The sequence below is a fragment of the Durio zibethinus genome, chromosome 13 (genome assembly GCF_047325235.1).
Source record: "Durio zibethinus cultivar Kanyao isolate XHJ-2024 chromosome 13, ASM4732523v1, whole genome shotgun sequence".
NCBI classification, from domain to species: Eukaryota; Viridiplantae; Streptophyta; class Magnoliopsida; order Malvales; family Malvaceae; genus Durio; species Durio zibethinus.
This window is the reverse complement of record NC_143174.1, coordinates 25,965,007-25,989,936: the sequence shown is the minus strand read 5'-3', so window position 1 is coordinate 25,989,936 and position 24,930 is coordinate 25,965,007. Positions and strand designations below refer to the sequence as shown.

The following is a 24,930-nucleotide window of genomic DNA, read 5'->3' as shown; positions in this document are numbered from 1 at the left end:
CTCCTCCTCTTGTTGGCTCTAAGTTTATATGTTTAACCATAATTGCTAAAACAATAATTTTTTTTTCTAATAAATAGATATGGAGGAAAAGTTGGTCAAATTGGTTGATTATGTGGGAACATTGGACCTTAACTCAGATCGTTTAGCTGTAAACCATTGAAATTTTATTTGATAATCGTATTCTTTTTTATCTTCTAGAAATTTCAAATAAAATTTATGCGACAATTGTGACAATGTTTGACCTTTAGATTTTATGATCAATTCTCTTTAAAATCTTTTTTATCTTCTAGAAATTTCAAATAAAATTTATGCGATAATTGTGGCAATGTTTGACCTTTAGATTTTATGATCAATTCTCTTATTTTAAAGCATATACCAGATTTCCAAAATATTTCCCACATTTAAACAGAAGGAGTACTATACTCCTACTATAATTTAGAATTTTATTATTATATATAATTTAATATATATACAAAGAAAAAAAAAAACTTTAAAAAGCAAGAAACAAATGTATTATTGAACCAAAAAATCAGACACGTGCGTAAATGCTAGCTGGACTATCAACGATCATAACCAATTTCGAGGGTAATTTGGCCATTTCAATCTAACAACTCCGACAGCTTGCGCGCGAATCTCTCTCTCGTTTCTCTCCCAAACAATTGTTAAAGATAAAAAAAAATACTACATCAAAAAGCAAAAAGATAATGTCATTACAAAGAATATAAATGAAAAATCGTATAAAAATGCTACATACAAAATAAATAAATGATGCAAACTCTTGTAGTAATAGTTTGTCCAGAATCCACCGTCATCTTCGCTTCCTTGTCTGTACGTTCCTCGTCACAACACAAAATAAAAATAAAAAATCATATAAAGAATTCATTAAATATTTTTATTTAAAAAAAATCATTAAATAGTAAATGATTTTCTCAAATATTCATTAATTTTCTAAATAATAACAAAAATTAAAAGAAAAACCTTACTACCTTACACTCTCACTCACTTGTCTTCCTTCGCTAGTAATAAACAAACTTACATACACGCACTTTACTTTCTCCATCGCTGAGATCTCTTTCTGTTTCTTTTACTTTTTTTTTTGTTTATTTTTCTCAGCATTTTCTCTCATTTTCTTCTCTTTCTTTGAATGAAAGATCCACATGAACTGATAATTTCTCTTCTGTTTTCACATTCACTTTTTTTTCTTCTTTTGCTTTGATAAAATCGTCTTATCAAAACTTCCTTGATTCCCTTATTTAATGCCTGCGTATGTCTAAATTTTCCTCGTCTTTCCTTTTTTTGAGTGATATTGCTACGATCTTCTTTACCACCGCTAATGAAGATTCTGATCTTTTTTTTTTGTCTTTTTCCACAATTTTTATTTCATTTTTGTAATTATTCTTTGCTTGGATCGTAGATAAAAGGACGTTGACGAAGATCGACGTGAATGTAAATACGAAAAGCAAGCCTCCGGCGGGATTGGGTCGGCTTCTTTTACAGTCTATTCGGTAATATTTTCGTATTCTTTTTTGACTTTTCACTGATTTAATTATGTTTTCTAAAAAAAAATAAAATCGTAAAACAGTTTATTGAATTAGCTGAATGAGCTTACAAAATTTCTACTCTATTTGATCTCCATTGAAGTAGGCTTATTTTTAGCAAGAATGATCTAAATCCAAGTTAGTTTATTTATTTACTCACTACAAATGTCAATATCACTTTTGGATATGTCTCTTTGCTTACGTATAAAATTGATTTTTCCTTTTTTTTTTTTAAACAATTGCTGTAAAAATTAACTTAAAAAAGAAAACGAAAAAGAAAAAAAAAATTGAAAAAAGGAAAATCTCCAGAACTTTGCTTTAAGTACTAATTTTAATGTGAACCAGATCTTGAAAGAGAGAAAAATGAAGGTGATGGAGCTTGGATGTGCTGTCCTGGTGTTGCTATTGGGGCTCGTGGTCACCGGGAAAGCAGAGATTTACATAGTGATCGTTGAAGGAGAGCCTGTTATCAGCTATAAAGGTGGTGAAAATGGGTTTGAAGCTACGGCTGTGGAGTCAGATGAGAAGCTTGACACTACAAGGTAAAATATTATTGTTAGTATTTAGCAGCATTCAATTTGTGGGGCCTTGAGTTATTTGATATGCTGCTGAGCAATGGATGTATTTGAATGATATATGCACATTTTAGGGGCCTAAATAATTTACTATGAATTTGACTTTATTTTGTCAATAAGTATCCCCTGCAAGAAAACAAGGTACATAAGCTTCATGCTTATATATTTTAATTTGTGTACGTTGATATTTGCTCATTAATGAATTGTCATCATCTGATTTACTAATAGTGTATAGACAATGTATCATATATAAACTCATACTTAATGGATTTATATTTCATACACTGTTAGTGAATCATATAATGACAACTCATTAATAAGATAAATCATATGATAACACCTCACATAATGACAACTCATTAATAAGATAAATCATATGATAACACCTCATTAATAAGAAGTTTTTAAAAATATTTTAATTTGTGTACATTTATTTTAAATGTTGATATTTGCTCATTAATGAAGTGTTATAATCTAATTTACTGACAATGTATAAAATCTATACACTGACAATATATTAAATATAAACTCATACTTAATAGCTTCTTAATTGGATTGAAGTAGTTTAGTAATTGATGTGGGGCTTCCTTCTTTTATCCACTCTTTTATATTCTGTATGAATAAAGATTTCTTTTAAGAAAAAAAGCTGCAAATTAAATTTTCGGGTTAGGAAATTTGGATATTTTGAGGTTATTGTTCTGGTTGGAATGTTTTCAATTTTTTACTGTAAAATTTTGATGTCTTATTGTAGTTTTCTGCTGAAATAATAATTGTTATGAGAGTGAACGCAACTAGTTGTACACTTGTACTATATGTATTGTGGAAACCTGCCGCAGAAATATAAACATAAATTAGGGAATTTTTAGTTATATTTATTAAAGAAGGGAAAGCTAAAAAAAGAAGTGAAGTAATTTTTTTTTTTTTTTAAGAAAAGAAGGGAAGAAAATGTTAAGTTTGAAGTTCTATTTTATTTTCCTGTACAAGTGAGGAGAGGTGCTATGAGGCCCTAGAAATATACCAGCTCTCCCAGGTTCAACTCCTATTTTGTACCATCGCTACCGGAGATTATTGAATGATCTTCAGGGAAAAGGCTGTTTTCATTCTATGCTTACCTTTGTGATTTAGTTGAACCATTTATTTTCGACATTGAGGCTTCATTTATAAAAAATAGAGCTAATTTTTAGCCCACATTGTTATGCTATTAATGAAATTTCTCAACTAATTGTTGTGCTCCTTTTGTTGACAATAAGGTGGTTCTTTTTACTGTCCCATTGTCTCTTGGTCCATTATGTACTGCTTTGACATGAATGATCTTTCCTTTCCTTCTCTTCTCCCTCTCTCACTCAAATAGATGGACAGACACAATTAATCTCTTAGTTCATTGAAATATTCTGATGTTTGCTTCACTATAATCCCTGTCATTTTCTTCGGTGCTTGTTTCAGTGAATTGGTAACATCCTATGCTTGTCATCTTGAAAAGAAACATGATATGCTTCTTGGTATGCTGTTTGAGCGTGGGAGTTACAAGAAACTCTACAGTTATAAACATCTGATAAACGGCTTTTCAGTTCACCTTTCTCCTGAACAGGTGAAAATTTCAAGTGCTACACATATTGTGATTTTGTATTTGAAATAATTTTTTAGCTGAATGAATACATGTTATTTTTCTGAATCCAATCTCTTACATTCTCATTCCTTACACTATGCCAATATATTAGTAGGCAGAAACGCTGAGATGTGCTTCTGGTGTAAAATCTGTGGAGAGAGATTGGAAGGTGAGGAGACTTACAACACATACCCCACAATTTCTGGGGCTCCCAACTGGTGTATGGCCAACAGGAGGTGGCTTTGACAGAGCCGGAGAGGACATTATAATAGGATTTGTGGACTCAGGAATTTATCCACATCATCCAAGCTTTGCTGCCTATCATACTGATCCATATGGGCCGGTTCCAAAGTACAGAGGAAAATGCGAAATTGATCCTGATACCAAGAGAGACTTCTGCAATGGGAAGATCATTGGAGCTCAACATTTTGCTGAAGCTGCAAAAGCAGCTGGTGCCTTTAATCCTGCTATTGATTTTGCATCTCCCATGGATGGTGATGGACATGGAAGGTTAGTACGATTTAAATGGGAAACCCTGTGCCACCTTATCTTAAACAAATATACCTTTCAGAGAGGTTTAGTTTATATCATTGCTATATTACATGAGGGAAAGTCTCAAGGACCTAAATGAGTCCATGCCAGTTTTCTTTTACATAGCTTCTATTCTTCTCACTGTGGCAAAAGTTTAGCGTTTGATAGAAAGACTTTTTATACAAATTTACTGGTATTGAGTGAGAAAACAATTTGTATCTATTCCTTCCTTTTAACCAGTTCCCCTTCTTTGTTATATCACTGGATACCAGTCACACAGCAGCTATCGCAGCTGGGAATAATGGTATTCCTGTGAGAGTTCATGGCTATGAATTTGGAAAAGCAAGTGGAATGGCTCCTCGTGCCAGGTGCAGATAACTCATATCTTCATAGGTTACCATGCAATTAAAAATCGCTTTTTTATTTTCTTGGATATGGGAACTGATTTTTTTTTTTTTTTTTTTGGTTTCAGGATTGCTGTCTACAAGGCACTATACAGGCTTTTTGGAGGGTTTGTAGCAGATGTGGTAGCTGCAATTGATCAGGTATGCTATCATAGTTATTTCTGTCATTCCTATTTATGTTAATTTAAGACTACTGCTAAGTTCACAAGCCTTCCCATCTGTTTTGTGCTTGTGATCATTCCTGAGATATAAATTCAACATTATTTATAGGTAATATTTTCCTTTTAGTCTATCATTTAGGACTCTAGGTAACCAGACTAGAGATCCTTATTTTGGATATTGTCTTTTATGTGTCTCTTGTTCCTAAGGATTAAGCCAAAATTTTTGGCTGGGATAGGGTTTTGTATAAAGAACACTTCTTTTTAATGATTATCTTTGACTTGGAGATCTTGATGACTGATTTCCTCCTTTGTATGAAAAAATGTTAAGTTGTCTCTTTTTACTTATCTTAAGTTGAAATGTGAGCATGAAAAAAAGGAGTAAAATCTTTGAGCTTGTTTGTGATAGGCTTGAAAAGAAAAATGAAAAGCTGTATTTTCTTCGATCAGTGTGATTCTGAAAGATGCCTACTTTATTTTTGTTGAATTTGACAACTCTTATGAACAGGCTGTTCATGATGGTGTGGATATTCTCAACCTCTCAGTGGGACCAAATAGTCCTCCAGCAACCACGAAAACCACGTTTTTAAATCCTTTTGATGCTACACTTCTTGCTGCTGTCAAAGCTGGTGTTTTTGTTGCACAGGCAGCTGGAAATGGAGGTCCTTTCCCCAAAACTTTGGTTTCATATAGCCCATGGATAGCATCTGTTGCGGCTGCAATCGATGATCGTAGATACAAAAACCATCTGACCCTGGGAAATGGAAAAATTTTAGCTGGAATTGGATTGTCACGTAAGTTACATCAACCTTGACTATTTATTTGTTCTGATCAGGTAGCATTTGGTAAGAGAGTGGAAAGATGTTATTAACTTATGGAAGAATTTTTTCAAGAACAGTAGATGAAAAATGATTTTAGATCAACATATGTGATGGCAATGTCTCTTTAATCTGTTGATTAGGGATTCAAACAACTTAGACATTCCTTTTTCTAATTAATGAATTTGTTTAGTTGATGGCCTTCTGCATTTGTGTCAAATTTGTGCATATGATAGAGATCATTAATAGTAAAACTTTTCTGCTTGACTACTCACTTTGGTTATCATTGGTCTCACTTAAAAAATTAATCATCTTCTAAGATTGTTGATTTTATGTTGGTCCAATGTTCTGCAATAAAACTTTCTAGGGCACATGGTTCAGTTCATAATTCACATTAAACAATCAAAATTTACAAATTTCTTACAAATAAATTTGTGTTCTACTAGAATTTCTTTGCTTCATGCTTGAATGAGGTTAAAATACAGGTATGATAATTACATCAGAATAAAATTTAGGTTTACCAAATGACTATCTCAACCCATTTTTTTCATGAACTGATTGATATTGGGCATTTCAATTGACACCATTCTTATAGAGCTTTGTTTAGAGCATAGTTGATAAAAATAGAGGTGGTGCATGATTACATATCCAATTTTGATCAATTAAGTACCTTATTTTTCGAATTGGACTTGTTAATGAGATGTGCTGTTAATCTCATTAACATTGTGGTTGCTCACTTGCCAATTTCTTGTTCTTTATTTCCTTTGGATAAATCTCTCTGTTCTTGAAAGCTGAAGTGTATAGCTTATGGATTATTGCAGCTTCCACTCATCCAAATCAAACCTACACCCTGGTTGCTGCTAACGATGTGCTACTGGATGCCTCGGTAATGAAGTATAGCCCCTCAGACTGCCAAAGGGCAGAAGTGTTAAACAAGAACTTGGTTAAGGGGAACATTCTTCTTTGTGGCTATTCCTTCAACTTTGTTGTTGGTACTGCATCAATTAAGAAAGTCTCTGAAACAGCCAAGGCTCTTGGTGCAGTTGGTTTTGTTCTTGCAGTGGAAAATGTTTCTCCTGGAACAAAGTTTGATCCCGTTCCTGTTGGTATTCCTGGAATCCTTATCACCGATGTCCCAAAGTCAATGGTAATTATCCTTGCTTCTCTTACCTATTATTATTATTAAGCAAAAGTGGTGGTTTTCCATCATCTCACTGGGGAAGAATCTGCAACATGCTCTCATTGCTTGATAGAATTTCATTCAGCTTTTCTAACCGATAATGCAAAATTTTATGATGTGGCTCTTGGAAATCACTTTTATAGGATCTTATCGACTACTATAATGTTTCTACACCAAGAGATTGGACCGGACGAGTGAAGAGCTTCAAAGCTATTGGTAGCATTGGAGATGGTTTGATGCCAATTCTCCATAAATCTGCACCACAGGTTGCACTATTTTCTGCTCGAGGGCCTAACATAAAAGATTTCAGCTTTCAAGATGCAGATCTTCTCAAGCCAGACATTTTGGCACCTGGTTCTCTAATTTGGGCTGCTTGGTCTCCGAATGGAACAGATGAGCCTAATTATGTTGGTAAAGATGTGCTCAGTTTTTATATTTGTTTCTCTTCCTTATCTTCTCAGTGATCACTTTTAGAAACTTTTGGCACATGCTAGAGGAAGAGAAGTAATATTATGCTTCTAGTAATGAAAATTTTCAAACCTTAATCAATTCCTTGCTTTGAACAGGAGAAGGATTTGCTATGATATCTGGAACCAGTATGGCTGCGCCACATATAGCAGGGATAGCTGCTCTTTTGAAGCAGAAACACCCTCATTGGAGTCCTGCTGCTATAAAATCAGCCTTGATGACAACATCAACAAAGCTAGACAGAGCAGGAAGGCCTCTTCAAGCACAACAGTATTCTGAAACAGAGGCCATGAAGCTTGTCACGGCCACACCTTTTGATTATGGGAGTGGTCATGTTAATCCAAGAGCTGCTTTGGATCCCGGACTCATTTTTGATGCAGGTATTCTTGCTTTTGCTTTGTAATTTTATTGTGCATCTTTTGGTTGGTTATTCCCTATTGAGCCTGTCAACTTTGCAATGTAATTACATCATTACTAGGAAAGAGGATGGAATGAACTTGACCATCTGTGCCGGAAACTGGATTAATTAAGCCACAAATTTTGTTTTCTTTTGGAGCATTTAAGCTAGAAGATATTTACTATGAGATTTGGTAAATTAGCAAAGGATGTTATGAATCTGTTATAAGGATATTTTGCGAAGAGTCTTTATTTGTTTCTCCCTTACCTATTGTAGGTTATGAGGATTATTTGGGATTCTTGTGCACAACACCTGGAATCAATATACACGAGATAAAGAATTACACAAACTCACCCTGCACTAACACCATGGGCCACCCTTCAAATCTCAACTCCCCGTCAATTACAATTTCCCATCTGGTGGGAACTCAGACAGTTATTCGTACTGTTACAAATGTTGCTGAGGAAGAAACCTATGTCATCAAGGCCAGAATGCAACCATCAGTTGCCATTGAAACCAGCCCTTCAGCAATGACTCTGAAACCTGGTGCATCAAGGAGGTTCTCCGTAACTCTTACTGCTCGGTCAGTCACCCGAACTTACAGCTTTGGAGAGATTACCTTGAAAGGCAGCAGAGGGCACAAGGTAACTATCCCTGTGTTGGCTATGGGGTACTGGCGATAGTTTGGATTGGTGAGCACAATTAAGCTTTATGGTTGCATTATTCTTTGTAATCGGTTGTAATAAGCTATGAGGTTAGATATATTTATCTGAAATATATATGTGGAATAGTTGTAAAGGAGAATGATATAACGCGGGGAGACTCCTAGTTCTTCCATCGACAAGTTTTACTAATTTCTTTGCTAATTCGATAAAAATACTCAATACTATTCTGTACTCCCTGTCCTGTGAGAATTATATTTTTATTCGATTGAATACGAAAAATTCCCTTTAATCTCTTGTATATCCTTTTTCTTTGACAAAACTTAGATAAGGTTTCTTTGACAAAAATGTATGTTAATGTAAACGGGTATAATCAAACCTGAAAGGGTGGGTCGGATCCTTGGACTAAGTTTTGAAAGTATCAACTGGGTCGAGTTTAACCTGTTCTATTTCTTAATATAAACTTCTTCACACGCTCTGAATTTTCTTTTACGCTTTTGGTAGCAAGAAAAGCTATATAAGAGAGTATTTCGTCTATAATATATATAAATTTTTTTTTATTTCGTCTAACAAGACAGTCGGTTAATTGTCTGAGTGTCCATGTCGTTCTTTTGGTTGAAGCTATTGTTGCATCTGGTGAAAAGCTTATCAAATAAGATAAATAAAAAGCATGGTCTCAAAAGTCCGTTCACTTCATCCATCCATACTACACAAAAGCTTTTATTATAGCCAACCAAATAGTTTCAATGGATTCTCTTTCAGTCTTTCTTTCAAATTTCATTTTCTTAAAGAAATTTCACCAATAAGCTATTTGATTTAATTGGATGCAAAACCAGTGGCGGTGGCTGAAGAGAGCTCAAAGAAAGGGTTTTCTTTCTCTAGTAGTAGCGGAACATAATAACCCTTAATTTACTCTTCCTTGTGTTATTGGGGAGGATTTTCAACAAGGGTTTGCCCTTTTCTTTAGGCATAGAGAGTAAAAAGATTTTTAAATTTAAAATTGAACCCTAAATGGCTAAAAAATTTCATGATTAGAAACAAGGTTCCATCTAATTAACATTTTTACAACTTATTTTTTGTTTTCGAAAGTCAAAAAGCAAATTTTGTGTTTGGATAAAAAAAAAAAAGTTTGAAAGATTATACACACAGTTTGTAAATTCTTTTCATGATAAAATGCTTGATTTTACTTTTGTATAGACTGATTATATGCTATAATTTAATTTACCTTTTACTTTTATTTCGTAGTGTATTTTATTTTTAAAAATGAAATTAGCTAAAAATAGTAGTAATGAAAAATGATCACGCAGGCTTATTAATAGGAGGAAATTAATTCTGAGTCCAACATGATGGGTATGGCTATGCCATATTTATATAATAATTTATAAAACATCACTACCAAATTTAATTGTCAATTTAGTCAGTCTCTCACTCACGTTTATAAAATCCAATAAAAACATCTTAATTTCCCTCTGAGCAAAGCCTCTGCAGCTGCCTTTTCCATCTTCAAGCAGAAACATCTCTGCAGATCACAACTCTCCTCTTTGGATTGCTTCTCTCCTCTCTTCAAATGGTACCAACAATTTCATTTTGCCTCCCTCTGGTTATGCTTATATCATGTACGTACACACATACACGTACATACATACACATGTATTTATAAAGCTGTAAATATTTTTTTATAATTACATTTCAAAGAAGAAACAATTGCGTTCTTTTTTCTATTATCTCATCATTCATGATATGTGCCTCATTGCCATGGCTCAAAATTACCCCACCGGCTGTTTTCTGGTGGCCGGAAAGCAGCTCGGAAACCGAAGGCTGTTTTCTGGCGATTGTCTTCTTTATTAATCCATTGTTTTCTATGCGAATTTGGAAAAGCGTAAAATAATTGTATAGGGAAAAATGGCCAAGTTGGCCATTGGCATCTTCATTTTTTTTATTATTTTTGGGGTTTAAATGAGATGTTTGCTTTGGTTTTGGCTATTTATGGTATTTTAATTGTCTTCCAGCCATTTGTTTACATATGACAACTTCTCATTTAATTTATAGTCTCAAAGCTTTTCTCTATTATTCCTCCTTTTTTGTTTCTTTTTGCATGCGCTTTTGCATATATATATATATATATATATATATATATATTTCGGCATTAATTTTTTAATGATTTGCGAATATTTTGCAAAAATATATATTATTTTAAAAATTTTAAATCATAAAAACTAACAACAACAACGTATACAAACAGAAACAATATCTTTATATGAATTTCTCTATTGTTTTACTCACTGAAAATCAAAATGGCAAGTCGTGTTCCTTCTATCTTGGGTTATGATGAAAAAAATAGCATTTATTAGCAAAGGAAATTACTGATAATTGTTGATGGTGATATGTGGGCAGGTAACAGGAAGCAGGTATGAAACAAAAGTTGTTCTTACAAGGCCATTATCCGTTGACGGTGACTCAGATATTGATTATAGGGCTCCTAATCTATCCCAAAGAATTACAAGTCTTTTCAAAAGTGTACTCCCAGGCTCTGATCTCACCCGTCTTAAGGCAAGTTAATTACCTCATCTTTTTTCTTCCAATTTCTTATTTTTCACCCCAAATTAATATGCCCCAAGATCCCACAATGTTTTTTTTTTTTTTTTTTTTTTTTTTTAAATTAAAAAATAGGAGCAAGAAGAAAAATACAGGATTACTTATTGAACCAAACTTCCAAATGCAATGCTTGAATAATTAAACAATTTATATATATAAATAATAAGTTGAGTCTTTTTTTTTTTTTTTACATTAATTTTGTTTTCTAATTTAATATGAAGGGTAGAATTATTGAATGGGAATTTCTATTTGAAATATAGAAAAAAATTACGATATTTTAATCAGCTTATAAAATTTAAAAAATTAGTTGATATTATATGAAATAATAAGTTCTCTTTTATTCACCTCATTTTGGTGCCTATAATTTTGGGAATTATCAAATTTGCCTTTATATTACTAACTATTATTCCTAATTTTACTACTAACTATTGCACTTCATTTGCGTTGAATTTTGTTACCCAACTTTTATTTTGTTTGAATTTTGGATAAAATTAACAATAAAATATTCTTCTTACAACATTTAAATAAATCTTGCAAACTCTAAAATAAATTAAAAATTAATCTTTTTGTTTTTGTTTTTCCAACTAGAGTTGGCCATGGACTTGACCTTCTATTTTTTAAAAAATCAAACCAACCTTGTTTATCCATCCATTTATCTATTATTTTATTATTTAAATAATAAAATATTATTTTTATTTTTATTTTTATTTTTATTTTAACTTTTTTTTTTTCAAAAATAACTCAAAATAGATTATAATGACATAATTCAATGTTATTAAAGTATAATGGCAAAATTCTATATCAAATCATATTAGAGTGACAAATTTGATTTTTGTTGGATCCTATAAATATATATAATACTATTTATATGTATACTAAATTACTTAAATTAAAGAGAGAAAATAAAAATATAAGAATATAAGAAGAAATGTTGGAACAAAAGAAAAACATATACGTTTACAAAATAATAATAAGTTCTGTTCATTTGAGATTAAATTTGAAATAATTAATGCATATTGTGGAGCTCCTGGAAGGAATCAGCTATGCACTTTGAAATTAATTGGGGTTAATGTTTGTTCAGCTGCCACCTCTGTTCAACTATCCGAAGTCACATCTTCAATGTTATGGAGAAACAGTGTATTGCATCGGCAGTGACATGCTAAGCCGATGTAACCAGGCTGACAACTCAATCGAGAGATTCACATCGGTTGTAGCTTGGAGCATTTCCACGTTGCGACCTGCACTATTTGGGTGTGCCCCTTACAACCCAATCCTTGGTGAGACTCATCATGTCTCAAGGGCAACTCTCAATGTCCTACTCGAACAGGTATTTCCATTTATTTATTGCTTCATTCAAATAAAATGCCTTTTTTTTTTTACACCAATTATCTTGCAGATTTCTCACCACCCACCAGTTTCTGCCCTCCATGCAACTGATGAAAAACAAAATATTGAACTCATCTGGTGTCAACATTGTGTTCCAAATTTCCATGGTTCGTATGTCATTTTCTCATTCTGTCAATTATATACTTTTTCAAGCAGATTTACGCAAATTACAGCTTATATGTGAAGTTACATGATATTCAGGAAGTCAAGTCGGGTCTGGTTGCTCCTAAGCATTTTTTTTCCCACTTGTCAGCAGAATCTATGTCCAACACTGTTTGCACTGGCAAAATATCAGACGAATTTAAGTTGCTGATACTTTTTTTCTTGCTTTTAATTAATTGTTGTCTGTAATTAATTAGACCTTCATTATAAAACAGAAGTCATAGCTTAATTAGGCAGTTTAAGAGTCATGATTGCTTCGATTTGTTACCCACTCTTAATATTTTAGGTGCGTGGGTGGAAACTGAGGTGCAAGGAAAAAGGCAACTGAAGCTGCTTTGTCGAGGAGAAACATATGAAATGAACTCTCCAAACCTGTTGATAAGACTTCTTCCAATGCCTGCAGTTTTTTGGACTGGAAATGTTAGAATCAGGTGCCCAGAGAATGGCCTTGAAGCTGAGTTACGCTATGGACCCAAGTCGTCTTTTCTTGGGCTTAGGGGAAGTCATAGATCAGTTAAAGGAAAGATATGTGAAACGTCAACAAGAAAAACTCTTTTTGAACTTAATGGCCATTGGGATAGGTATTTAACTTGATTTTATCTTTTTTGAAATGAAATTTTGTGCTAAAAATTTCTTAAAACCCGTGTTTTTATATGAAGTTGTAGATTGTGTAGTGATATGTAACTATTTCTGCTTTCGTGCAGAACTGTTACAATGAAGCATAATGATAGTGGAAAGCAGACCGTTATATACAACGCAGAAGAAGTCCTTTCGGGACTGAAAGCTCCTATTGTTAATGATCCGCAGGTAAATTCTTTAGTCATTGTAGTGTAACATGGCGTCCATTTTTCACTACTTACTCTAAAGTTTGAGTATTTATGGCACTAATCTATACAACAGCTACAGGGATCGATCCTTTTATGCGATGGATCGTATCTCCAAAAAGTTAATCTAATAAGCCAAACGAAAACTTCTGGTCTGCTGAGTCCAACCTATATAACTAGGTGATGTTTACTATTGATGCTTCTGTTCTGCGATGAATATTTCGCAGAATTAATATAAACGGGAAAACCTCTTTATTTTTTTCACAAGAAACAGATATGCATTTGCTTATGAATATACATGGTTAATTGATTGAGTTTCCGGTCAAAGGGAAGGAAAGTATATATTGCATTTGTAAGAGAACTGTTAGCATTTTTTTTTTTTTCTGTGGCTTTTCCATATGGCAACGTATTTGCATCACTTGACATGCATACACAATTATGTCCATATCTGTGTGAATTTATCTGTGTCGGCTGGATCTTGATCTTTTCTTTTTGTCCCTTTAGGGAGTGCAGTCAACTGAATCGGCTGCAGTATGGAGGGAGCTAAGCATGGCCATAATGAGCCAAGATTGGGAGAAAGCAAAACAAGCGAAGAATGCAGTGGAGGAAAAACAGCGGGAGCTCTTGAGAGAAAGAGAGTCAAAAGGAGCAACTTGGGTTCCCCAACATTTCAGTGTGAGTTACAGCAAAGATGGTGGTTGGGACTGTTCACCAACTCAACAATGGGTTCCACCTGCTCCAATTGTTGTTCCTCTCTCATAAGCTAACTAAGATCAACACAAACTTAGCAGCTTATATTATAACTAAACCCCCTCTTTGGGGCTTTTAGATTATTAAAATGCACATTACAGCTGGAATTGAACCTACTTGTGAACAACTAAATGCTTACATATCATTTAATCTTATAAACTTCAAGTTATATTTACTTAAACAAAGTCATTCCATAGTTGGCAACTAGTGAGTGAAAGAAGGGATTGTAATTTATTGTTTTGACTATATAAATTCATGTCTATGTAGAAGTCCCTACGGTGTGTATTAGCTAGCATGTCAAGTATATATATAATTCATGTTGGAAAAGAATGATCTAAGCACTAATTTAGTGAAATTTTGGATCCCAGAACTTCATTCCCTGCATGCTAGGTACAATATAACTCCTACCAGCAATAATGCCTGCAATCTATCATGTATTATTAGATATTGTTTCCTTAGAAATTGAATTTAAAATTCTATATAAAAAATCTAATTAGGAATTTAACATTTTCTCTGATGAAAATGGTTTCAGAGTGTGTTGAAAAATCTTCAATGTTTGCCCCATCACCAAAAACTAACCTATTGTAACTATACTAGGGATCGTTAATATTTCCAATGCAATAGGAAAACTTGTTTCCCAGTTTGGTGACTAAAGATGTCGTTGAATTTCCAAGTCCAAAAGTCCCACTCAATTGACTTATAGGCTATCAGCTTTGCAGTTGGTGTTGCAGCCGAAACTCATATTAGGCACCAGCTCCATAAGATTGCCCTCGTCAAACGTCCCGAAGGTAAATTGTTCAGTCCTAAACTGGTTTTCATAGGTAACGGAAATTGGAAAATGTGCACTTATTTATTTGAAGCATTCCAAATTTTTCGTGGCAAAATAATTACGGTAAGCATCATCGAATGACGTAGTCGCATACGAGGAGGACTTGGAAGAATGGAAACAGCTGTTTTATGGTGGTTCAAGGGTTGCATTCAACCCATATGAGGTTGCTGCCAGGTGGTGGCTGGCCTATTGAAAATTTGACGAGAAACGATCGAATATTGGTGTCGAGATGTGCCTGAATATCAAATTTTCACTATAATTCGCATAATATGCTACTATGTATTAGAGAGAAAATGGAGAAAACATTATGGTGAATGAGTTTAGTATCGAGGCTTCATGATGGAGGCAATCCTTGTGGAGGTGGGCATTGAACTTGTCGAAGTAAGCAAAGAAAATGCACCTTCTTGGTTACATCTTTTAACGTCCTACAGGGTATAAATGAATGATTTTGTAGACCTTGTCATGTGAACAGCATTATTAAGGAAAATCTTTCTTTTGAGTATAAGAACCGATAATTTTGCTTCTCGTTTTTTATTTCTCCTTTTTCAATTTTAAAATCAAGCATTGCTTTCGTTGTGTTTACTTAAAAATCATACCATATTCAACTAAAACTTGACCTAGAAATGCACACATTCTTTATAATGAATCAAAGAAAATTATTTTTATCAATTTTCAGCATCCATTAGCGGATATGATGGTGAAGCTGAGCAATTTGCGTGCATTCCAAATCAAATGTTTAATAAATAAATAAATAATAATTCATGTTTGGGGTTAGGGAAAGCGCATGCCTTCAGCACCTGGGGCAAAATAACAATGTACAGCGGACTCTCAGCGTAATCTTACACGGATTTAAAAAAAAAAAAAAATGAATCCCTCAATATTCTTATAACATATATGATAATGTATCAATGGCAGAAATGGAGGGAATGGACAAGAAATTACCCATCTGGAAGGACGCAACAGTAACAAGTCGTTAGCCTTCAGCCTCATTCAAGTCATCCTAACTGCTCTTCCAGTTGCCCTTGCACTCAAGAATTGTGGTTGGGAAACATGGCCATTTACAAATGTAACAAATGTATAATCTATATGTGAAACCAAGATGGGGTGAAGGGATCAAGAAAATACTATCAATCCAACCAAAGAATTCTCAGTCAAAAATTGAGGAGCATCATCAATTTATCTAGGGTTTCTGGATAGAATTTCCTTGCAAATAGGTAACACGGTCGTCTAACACCATTCCGTAGGCAAGGTTCTACCTGCTCTTCACTCTACGAAAAGATAGAAAAAAGAAAACTGGATTCAGAATCTGGTAATTTTACCAAGTCGTGAAAGCATGAGAAAATGTGTTTGAAATGTATACCTTTTCATCACTTGTTACATGGACAGTCAAGTCAATTGACTGCAAAAAATATAATGCAAAAGTCATCATTATTGGTAATCCCAATCTACTACAGCATTCCCAGATGACAAATCATGCAAGATTTCATCATCATACAAAGGAACCAAACATTCTCAGTCTATCAGTTAAAAAGGCAAGGTGGTAAGTTGTTAAGTGACAAGTGGTTATTGCGATGCGATTGCTTAAAAATAAAGAGACAAGCACATGTACCGTAATATTCTTCAGAAGCTCATCTGTAACATCCTGAGCCTTATATGATTTAGGGTGCCACTTTCTCTCAGACCAGTCAACATGAGTTACTGACCAGTTTGCAATACCACCTGGATCAATCATCTGAGGGCACACAAATGAAACCACATTAGGAGAAGCTAAAGTGAAAAGTAGGAAACATGATCCAGAGTATGATCCTCACATGGAAAATGGTCGGCAAGTAATGTTCATCAGCAATGCAATTTTTGCCATCCAAACCTGGCTGTAATAATCAAGAACATGTAAAGACTACAAGTCAGCAGCATAAAACTTGCACATGAATTCTATCTTAATTAAAACATCCACACATTATAATTACTGGATGCTTATATCATAATACATATCATCTCCACGATAAATCCAGAGAATTCCTTAAAAATAACTCTACTTTCCAAAATAAGTGCTTATTTTATGTAGCTCACAGGCAAGTCATTAACATCTAGAAATGTTCTGTCTTCGTGCTAATACCAACAGTGAAGATAGTAGAAGACTAAGAGAAAGCAAATTGAGACCAGAGTAGCAGAACAGATAATAGTGAGAATAAGAAACATCAATTATATCCCTCAAAGCCTTACATATGTTCTTGAATGATATTCATCTCTCTAATTAAAAAACATTGAAACACCATTCAGCTTTTATCTTGATAAAAAAAAAAAAAAAACATTGAATTGGAAAGGAGCAATGAAGTCAGAGGGGTAAGAAGTTTACCCCTTTTGCTGCTATATGTTAAGAAATATATAATGCTTTTGACAGAACAGAGTTGGTTGAGCTTCTTTTGGCATCATATCCAAAAAAAGTTCACTTGGGCAAACTCAAATTAATTTTCTTCATTTGTTTAATATTATTTTTTGAAGTGCTGAATATATTAAAAAATCATTAAAATAGAAACAAATAAAAGTGAACCAACTCTCTCATCCACGAATCAAAGAAGGTTCTTGTAAATTCAAAACAAATTAGATTACAGTTATTCAAACTACATTTTAAGATCAAATTCACCTTGCAGTAATCCTGGAACCTTGAGTAGTAAAGACTGTCAGCCATAACTATCAGAGCATGCTGCCGCCTCATTGAGAACCACTGCAAAAAATTCACTCATTTAAACTTGACACAACAAGACACTAAATAAGTTTGCTTAAAGATGTGCTGATTGCTGAAATATTCCACAACAAGATACTTTGTAGCTGGAGAGGACTTGAACAAATTGGGGTCAAGAAAACAGTAAAAGTTCAAAATAAAATGATAGACAAATGCATCAACTATGGTGATCAAATTTGACAAAATACAGTGCACTAGCAGAGGCGCATGGCCTTCATATTATCACAAGAAGAGTTGATCATGGTTAAGTTCATTCACACGTCCCAGCTACAGATTTACCACTCAGATTGATCTATTGTAATGCATATTTATCTAAATAATAATGGTCTCTATATCATACGAATTCAGAAATACCTGCGCACCCTTTCTGAAGTCTTTCTTTTCTACTTCAGGTAACATGTGTTCTGAATACCTGCCATTTCCATGCGGTCCAGGATCCACAAAGCTGGCAAACAGGGAGGATACATGTCAACCGAGGGAAAATGGTGCAAGAAGTCCATCAAATGTGCGTGTACATGTGTAATACTCTAAGATTTCACTTACCAGTCAACAAAACTCATATTAGCATTCATCAGATAGTTGTAGACATAGTCAAAATTATGCAACGGAACACAACTGCAACATCACAGTCAGTGTAAGCAAAAAGAAAAAATCCTTTGGGGCAGGAGGGGGTGAGTGAGAAACCATAGTTACCTCTCAGAAAGCAACACAAAATGTTGGTTATCAGGATCTTTTAGAGCAAATGCCAATAGTCGTCTCTCTGCATCAACCATAGAAATTTTTCCCCATACAACCTGCAAATTCAGTAAAGCCAAATATTACTAGCTTGTCAAATTTGTGGATACTACAAGTAAATAGCAACATATTAAAATGTCACAATGAGTTCAACTAAAACATAACAGACAATAAGAAAAAAATAGAGCTACAATCATATCATTAAATAAATAGATAAATTAACCAAGTTGTAAAAACCTTTTATCAGATCATGAAGTTCGAGCAGAAATTTGATATTAAAAATAGCAAACATGTGCACACCTAATAACACAAAAATGTCTAGGAGTTGCATGTAAAATAATACAGAAGCATATAATTACTAACAATCTGTAACAAGATACTCGAATGACAATGTAAGTGCTAGTATCACGTCTTTGGGTTTGCATTCCTAGAGATTTTCCAAACTGAAAAAGAAAGTTGGACCATAAATTATGACCGACCTCATAAAGCAGAAACATGAACAGAGACAGACTCTTGATATTGCAGACAAGGATACAGGGCAGTCTACCCCTTTCCCTCTGATATACTGAAATTAAGTAGTTGACTATCAGGATTTGTGCTGGAGCCATTTTAAGTACACAGTGGATGAATCACTGGATATTTTTCTAATGACTATTGTAAAGTCACTATACTTTGCTTGTGCTTCCAAAATGCAGAAGCATGGAAAGATAATTTCAATATAACAAAATATCATATCAAAGGAAAAAGTAAAAGAAAAAAAAAAAGAAGAGAGAAATAGCAACCTATCAACCAATTTAATCTAAGATACGTACCTCATCACTGCGAATTTCCCGATTAAGAAAGTAACGACTCACATGCACTGGTTTTCCTTTTGAAGCATGGACATAAACAGAAAATTTTCCCTCATGCCCCTGCCAGGAAAAAATGAGCCAACTTTTGCTAAAGTTACATGGTAAATAACACTTAAAAGTAACTAAAAGCCACAAATGCAGAAAAAAATAAAGATAATGACTAGTTCCTTTCTGCAAGAATTCAACAGAAACAGAATGAACTGAGCAGACAATCAAACATAACTAAAACGTTATTGATACAGACATCCCGATGCATAAAAAGAAGCGGAATCTGCCCACTTCCATATCCACCCTAGCATTTGTATCAATTCACAATATGCCCCATTGATATCAATAGTACCTTCACCATACACATTAACCCACATTTGCATCCACAATCAACAAAGGAAATGCTGTTAACTAGAATGAAATACATATGACTCTCATTTATATTAGACAATTCCCTGAGACAAAAACTAGTAAAATGACCAACCTGAATTACTTTATTTGAATCAATCAGAAGAGAGAAATGTACTATTTGATTCACAAATGGGCTTCATATAGCCAGCAGCTTTTAAGTAATACTGTAGAACACTCCATGTTGCCTACACCAAAAATTGTAGGTACTATAAGTTTCTAATTAGTTCAAACAGACTAAAATGCCTATTATAGGAATTAAACCAGTATTCACACCTTCCCTTTCAACCAGTATGAAACAGCTTCGGTCCCTTGTCCAACTCAACTTTTCATTTTTCTACTTCTAAATCTAATGTATGGCTTGAAATGGTTCTTAATTCCCATCTTGAGCTAATAAATCACAAATATTGGCACTTTCTTCAGATAATGATCATAAATTTACAAATCACACAGCAAACTGCATTTTATACAGCAGAAACAACATCTATGGCAAAAAGTTTGTCCTCATATATCAAAATCTTAACAATTATTACAAAAATGCCCCTTATCCATTTTCCATAGGGTCTAGTCATATGATTGTTCATATCTGCCCCACTATCTACAGCATCAAGGTGTTAAAAACCTACAGATGTGAATATCATTACTGACAGGCTAAACCAAGAAATCTCTAGCAAAAGGTTTGAAAAACATAATAATAAAAAAACTAAAAATCCTGAAGATAGGATCCAAACTATCTAAGAGCTCCAGTTAAAGTAGGTAAACTATTGCAAAAAGCAAAACCATCTTCTCCCTCGATTACCTAATGGTGCAGATTTAAAATAGCATCTTTATTACCCAGAGTCCTTGCTTCACCCCCTATTAACACTAGATCAAGGCCCAAAATCTCTAGCAGGTTTTCCCACCAACCATAAATGCACATGTTATGCTTATGTACAACATTTCTTCCATAAGTCCTCATCACTTATATAAGTATTTCTCAGCCAAAAAAATAGCTGCTTTTGTATCTATAACAACAAAGATGCAATAATAAATAAACAAGTACAAATTACTTCAGGAAAATAATATAATGCAAAACGGGCACAGTACTTGGGGCCTGCACACAAAAAAGTGATTCTTTCTTGGCAAACACCTTTCACATGGTAGATTTCATATATGATCCATCCAACCTTGTTATACAGGACCAAGCCCAGAATGAATTTCTTCACAACATATCAGTTCATGAAAGCCAAGTTCAAGGATAATAATCATGACGTTAAATGGGATAACAAAATATCCATGAACCATATGAAGACATTAGAGAGGAAAAACTAATAAAATATCCATGAACCGTATGAAGACTTTAGAGAGGAAAAACTAACTAGCAGCTGAAAAAGAAATAACTTACACGGAAGAACATATCCCAAAGCTTCTCAAAAGGCAGTGAACTTGGAGTTAAGAACATAAATGCAATTTTAGAATTTTTAGATTGGACAGGAGGAGTATTCAAAATATCTCTAGACACAACCCTTGATGCAATCTCCTCATCAGTTAATTCCCTTGGAGGAGCGGGAGGTAACCAATTAGTAAGGGCCTGGCAACCTCTAGAAGAAAATATGTAACAGGCTCCATTGCCAGGCTGTGGATAGATAAAAGCACAAACGAAAAAAATGCTAACTAATGAAACCAAGAAAATAATCCAAATCAGCCTCTTTAAAGGAGGGCGGTGGCGAGACCCAGGCAAGATCTGCATGTCACCCATGCTGCCTAGTCGCCACGCCTGAGCTCCCTTCATCTAGTACAAACACCAAAGCTTTATATTCTTGTGATTCCCTTCTGATTCCAGTTTTCTCTCAAAAATATGAGTTAGTAGCCACAACCAACCACAGATTCTTCAATTGATCAATGTAATATGATCTGAGAAAGGAAACCATATAGGAAGCGTTACCATACTTAGTTTGTGACGAAAGTATCCATGAGACCAAAAAAAATCAAAACTTGGTCAAAAGTGTCAGCTTAAATACTAAGTACAACAAACCCAATCAAATTTTTAACCTTAAAAGTTCGGAAATGGAATTATAATTAAAAAAAGCCCGCAAACTCAAGCATATGTTCTATACATTTCAAAATAAATAAAAACAGAATACAAAGTTTACCCTTTCTTATTGGTGGGTAATAAAAAGGCTCAAGAGCAACAGTTTTTCAACTTATTCAACACAGATAGCATGAATTGAAGAAAGAAATGCAAAGTTATGGATTTGCCTAACTACTAAAACCAAACGCAGCCAGCTTCTTTCAACACTTTCTATAAAAAATAAGTAGAAACGTGTGATAAAAAAAGTCAACCCAAATCGATGACCTCGCTAGTCCAACCTACCAGAAAACTAAGACTCATTCAAACCCAACTAAAATAAAACGAGAAGCAAGTTACCTGAGGAATGGAGGTTGTTGAAGAAAATGAAAGAGACCCTAAAATCTCCTGATTCCAACGTCCAAAAATGAAGAAGACATTAAGATCTAGGATAGGCAGAGCATGAAACATGAAACATGAAACAGAGAAACAGACTTGAATTTGCTGTATTTATACAACAAAAAAAAAAAAGAGAGAGAGAGAAGAGATTAATATCTGTAAAATGGGTTTTTGATTCTTCAGAGGATTCGTTTATGTATTTGATTGTGGTTTTTATTTTTATTTTTTTATTGTTGTTTATCAAAGAGAGAGAGGGAGAGAGAGAGCAGGGTCGAAGAAGCCGCAGGCGGGTTGGAATTTTCTTCAGCTAATTGGTCCAAAAACAAAACAAAACCGGCGGTTTAATTTAATTTAGTGCTGCTTTAGATCAAATGTCAATGTCTAGCCGCACTTTAAGCGCGTGGTTTTCCCACCAACTCAACGTAGATTCAATGCCTTTTTCAGTTAAACCCTTTCAGGGTATTATTTTCTATCACGTTATCCTATTTAATGTAAGAGCTAGATTTTGAAATATCTCATTACCGCTTTACTTAGTCGATGAAGCATGTAAGAGTCTAAGAGCGATTGATCAACCGCACCAAAAAAATCTTTTATTTTATTCAACTTAAATTAATAATTTTATTTATAACTTTACTCTTAATATTTTTTTTTCTTCTATTATGTCAAAGAAAAATAATTTTATTTCCTCTCATTGTTTTATTTTTGTTCTTTTTTTATTTTTCTTCTTTCCTACCAAACATAAGGGATCAATTGGTTCCGCTCCATAATTGACTCTATCTTTGTGCATTAAAATAAAAAAATAAAAAATTTCTCTCGAGATGTTTAGTACTATACAAATAATGAATAATAAAATGAAAGGTTAAGACAAAGTGGTTCAATTTTTTTGCTCAATTTACATATATATATATGTATATACAAAGATTGATTTAAAGACATAACAATGTTTAAATTTTGCAATTAAATTCAATTGTTTGGTTTTTTTTTAATTATTATTAATGACATGACATGCTAATTTGAAATTTTTTTTATCATGACATGCATATTAGATATAAAAAACTACTTTTAAGAAAAAAATCTAAGTGCTATACTTTTAGAGTTTTAAAAAGTTAATTATTTTTAATCAAAATAAAATATAATATTGTTTGACTGATATATATATATATATGTGTGTGTGTGTGTGTTATGTAGCCAAAAAATTAATTCATATCAATATATTATGTATGCACTAAATGCCATATCACCTTTAACTAATTAAAGATAAAATCTTAATTTGTATTGTTAATAATTGTTCTTAACTCAATTTTAAAAAATATATGGATTAAATTTATTAAAATTTTTTTGGTCTTCAAAAGTTTAAGATGAGAAGAAATTTTTCCTGTCTAAATCAAGGTACCACAAACTTAAGAAATAGTTTATATTAAATTTACATATCACTTATTAATGCAATTACTGATAATAAGATTAACATTTAAATTTTATAAGTAAAATATTTAAATCATACCAACTTAGGTGACTACATATTCAAACTTCAACCATTTCAATTTACCAACTTTTTTTCTTGCCAAAGTGTGTTGTGGAGTTGCGCCTGCATATGAAGTACATGGTCAAAAAGGAAAACGAGAAAAAAAAAATGCACTAATAAAAATAACATTCGACCTTGAATTCGTAGTGTATCTGACATGAAAGAAGAGAGAGCGAAACTGAGCCCGGACAACCCACCGGATCAACACACGGTTAAGCCCTATATATAATAAAAATCTAGAGAAAGCAGCTTAACTGAGGAGAGTGATTTGCGGCAAGTCATCCTTGGCTCAGACCCACTCTCTATCTCTTTATGCAAGACACTTCCACAGCAGAAAAACACAAACAAACAAACTTATTAATTATAATCTACGATCAGCCATTTCTGAAAGTTTATGTATTGCATGTGTTGTGTTGTGTTGCAGTACTCTAATTTGCTTAGTATTTATAGGAAGAAATGGGAATGGAGTTGACCCTTGTGGAAATTGAAGGAACACCATCACGTTTACTTAGCATCCACAAAGCATGGAATATTAGACTCTTGATATTATCTGTTTTGAGCACTTTTTGGTTTCAATGCAAATGATTTAGGTCCTACTTGTAATCCACTTGACCATAATTCAAGACAAGAGTAATTGGTTATTGTGGGAATAGAATCTTAATCTTTTGAAGGATAGGAGATGGACAACTCACATATACGTTTTGGACTTCAACAAATGCTCAATATATGAAGATATGTTCTAAAAAATTTTAGAGTAACTAAATCTCAAAATAACTTTATATTCTTTTAAAAGGAATTAATTTGGCACTATTGCTTTCTTTCGTTTCAACATTTTCCTTCTTGTTGATATACAGAATGAATAAAGGAATAAGCACTTGGGGTCATACAATCCCCAATTCAAGTTAATACATATAGCGATTGAGCCTTGAGGTTTGTATAAAATCCATTCAACTTCAATATTCAACCTCACTTGAAGAAGCAGTCCACATATCCATGCTGTGCCCTAAATAATTATCTAGTTATTACTAGAACTTAAAAAGTTAGTCTATTTTAAAACAATTATACCTAGGGTTTTTTTAATTTATCCTTAATAGGTGAATAAAGTTTGCCAATTATACTTGATTAATTTGATCGTTTTAATAAATTTTATTTAATAAAGTGAAAAAATAAATGATGTGATTGCCACACATCAATCGAAATCCAGATTGTTTTTTTTTTTATCTCTCCTATCCTTTTTTTTTTATCGTTTTTCTTATGCACGTACAATTATGTAATTTTGATTTTTAGATAAAAAATGCTTAAAAGGCTAAAGTCTACGAATTTGATTGATCTATTTACATGACAGCTTAAACGA

General features: G+C 33.3%; 3 protein-coding genes across 7 annotated transcripts; 2 read left to right on the top strand and 1 right to left on the bottom strand.

Moving 5' to 3' along the window:
- Nucleotides 1–1,018: 1,018 nt before the first annotated feature.
- On the top strand, nt 1,019–8,638 carry LOC111303456 (subtilisin-like protease SBT2.5). 2 transcript variants are annotated; one of them, XM_022899732.2, is made up of 12 exons: nt 1,019–1,264; nt 1,415–1,505; nt 1,884–2,080; nt 3,557–3,701; nt 3,835–4,229; nt 4,523–4,618; nt 4,723–4,795; nt 5,321–5,606; nt 6,452–6,777; nt 6,954–7,221; nt 7,377–7,658; nt 7,952–8,638. In XM_022899732.2, exons 3-12 carry the CDS (start codon nt 1,902–1,904, stop codon nt 8,356–8,358), a joined length of 2,457 nt encoding a protein of 818 aa, XP_022755467.1. In that variant the 5' UTR covers nt 1,019–1,264; nt 1,415–1,505; nt 1,884–1,901; the 3' UTR covers nt 8,359–8,638. The 2 variants fall into 2 exon arrangements, with proteins under 2 accessions (XP_022755467.1, XP_089598489.1); XM_089742363.1 differs by having other exon boundaries at nt 3,832–4,229.
- Nucleotides 8,639–9,755: 1,117 nt separating this feature from the next.
- ORP4C (OSBP(oxysterol binding protein)-related protein 4C) lies at nt 9,756–14,408 on the top strand. Of its 2 annotated transcripts, XM_022900823.2 has the most exons (7): nt 9,756–9,907; nt 10,732–10,887; nt 12,014–12,259; nt 12,329–12,425; nt 12,767–13,061; nt 13,185–13,287; nt 13,809–14,408. In XM_022900823.2, the coding sequence occupies exons 1-7, from the start codon at nt 9,905–9,907 to the stop codon at nt 14,064–14,066; spliced, it is 1,158 nt and encodes a 385-aa protein (XP_022756558.1). In that variant the 5' UTR covers nt 9,756–9,904; the 3' UTR covers nt 14,067–14,408. The 2 variants fall into 2 exon arrangements, with proteins under 2 accessions (XP_022756558.1, XP_022756557.1); XM_022900822.2 differs by lacking the exon at nt 9,756–9,907 and having other exon boundaries at nt 10,699–10,887.
- A 1,192-nt stretch (nt 14,409–15,600) lies between these two features.
- LOC111303455 (glycosyltransferase BC10-like) lies at nt 15,601–22,436 on the bottom strand. 3 transcript variants are annotated; one of them, XR_016326806.1, is made up of 11 exons: nt 22,016–22,436; nt 20,993–21,501; nt 19,174–19,272; nt 18,320–18,420; nt 18,170–18,241; nt 17,981–18,071; nt 17,528–17,608; nt 16,695–16,754; nt 16,493–16,615; nt 16,244–16,400; nt 15,601–16,151 (listed from the first exon to the last, which is right to left on the bottom strand). XR_016326806.1 is itself a non-coding variant. In XM_022899730.2 (11 exons), exons 2-11 carry the CDS (start codon nt 21,377–21,379, stop codon nt 16,035–16,037), a joined length of 1,170 nt encoding a protein of 389 aa, XP_022755465.2. In that variant the 5' UTR covers nt 21,380–21,501; nt 22,016–22,404; the 3' UTR covers nt 15,601–16,034. The 3 variants fall into 3 exon arrangements, 2 of the variants coding, with proteins under 2 accessions (XP_022755465.2, XP_022755466.2); XM_022899730.2 differs by having other exon boundaries at nt 16,244–16,282; nt 22,016–22,404; XM_022899731.2 differs by lacking the exon at nt 22,016–22,436 and adding an exon at nt 21,741–21,874 and having other exon boundaries at nt 16,244–16,282.
- Between the last annotated feature and the right edge of the window lie 2,494 nt (nt 22,437–24,930).

Coding starts and splice junctions, on each gene's coding strand:
- LOC111303456 (XM_022899732.2), top strand. CDS start 1,902: ATGAAGGTGATGGAGCTTGGATGTGCTGTCCTGGTGTTGCTATTGGGG. Junction 4,230..4,522: donor GATGGTGATGGACATGGAAG/GTTAGTACGATT, acceptor ACTGGATACCAG/TCACACAGCAGCTATCGCAG. Junction 7,659..7,951: donor CGGACTCATTTTTGATGCAG/GTATTCTTGCTT, acceptor TACCTATTGTAG/GTTATGAGGATTATTTGGGA.
- ORP4C (XM_022900822.2), top strand. CDS start 10,714: ATGGTGATATGTGGGCAGGTAACAGGAAGCAGGTATGAAACAAAAGTT. Junction 10,888..12,013: donor CTGATCTCACCCGTCTTAAG/GCAAGTTAATTA, acceptor ATGTTTGTTCAG/CTGCCACCTCTGTTCAACTA. Junction 12,260..12,328: donor TCAATGTCCTACTCGAACAG/GTATTTCCATTT, acceptor ATTATCTTGCAG/ATTTCTCACCACCCACCAGT.
- LOC111303455 (XM_022899730.2), bottom strand. CDS start 21,379: ATGAAGGGAGCTCAGGCGTGGCGACTAGGCAGCATGGGTGACATGCAG. Junction 19,273..20,992: donor TTTGGGATATGTTCTTCCGT/GTAAGTTATTTC, acceptor TTTTCCTGGCAG/GGGCATGAGGGAAAATTTTC. Junction 18,072..18,169: donor AATATGAGTTTTGTTGACTG/GTAAGTGAAATC, acceptor CCTGTTTGCCAG/CTTTGTGGATCCTGGACCGC.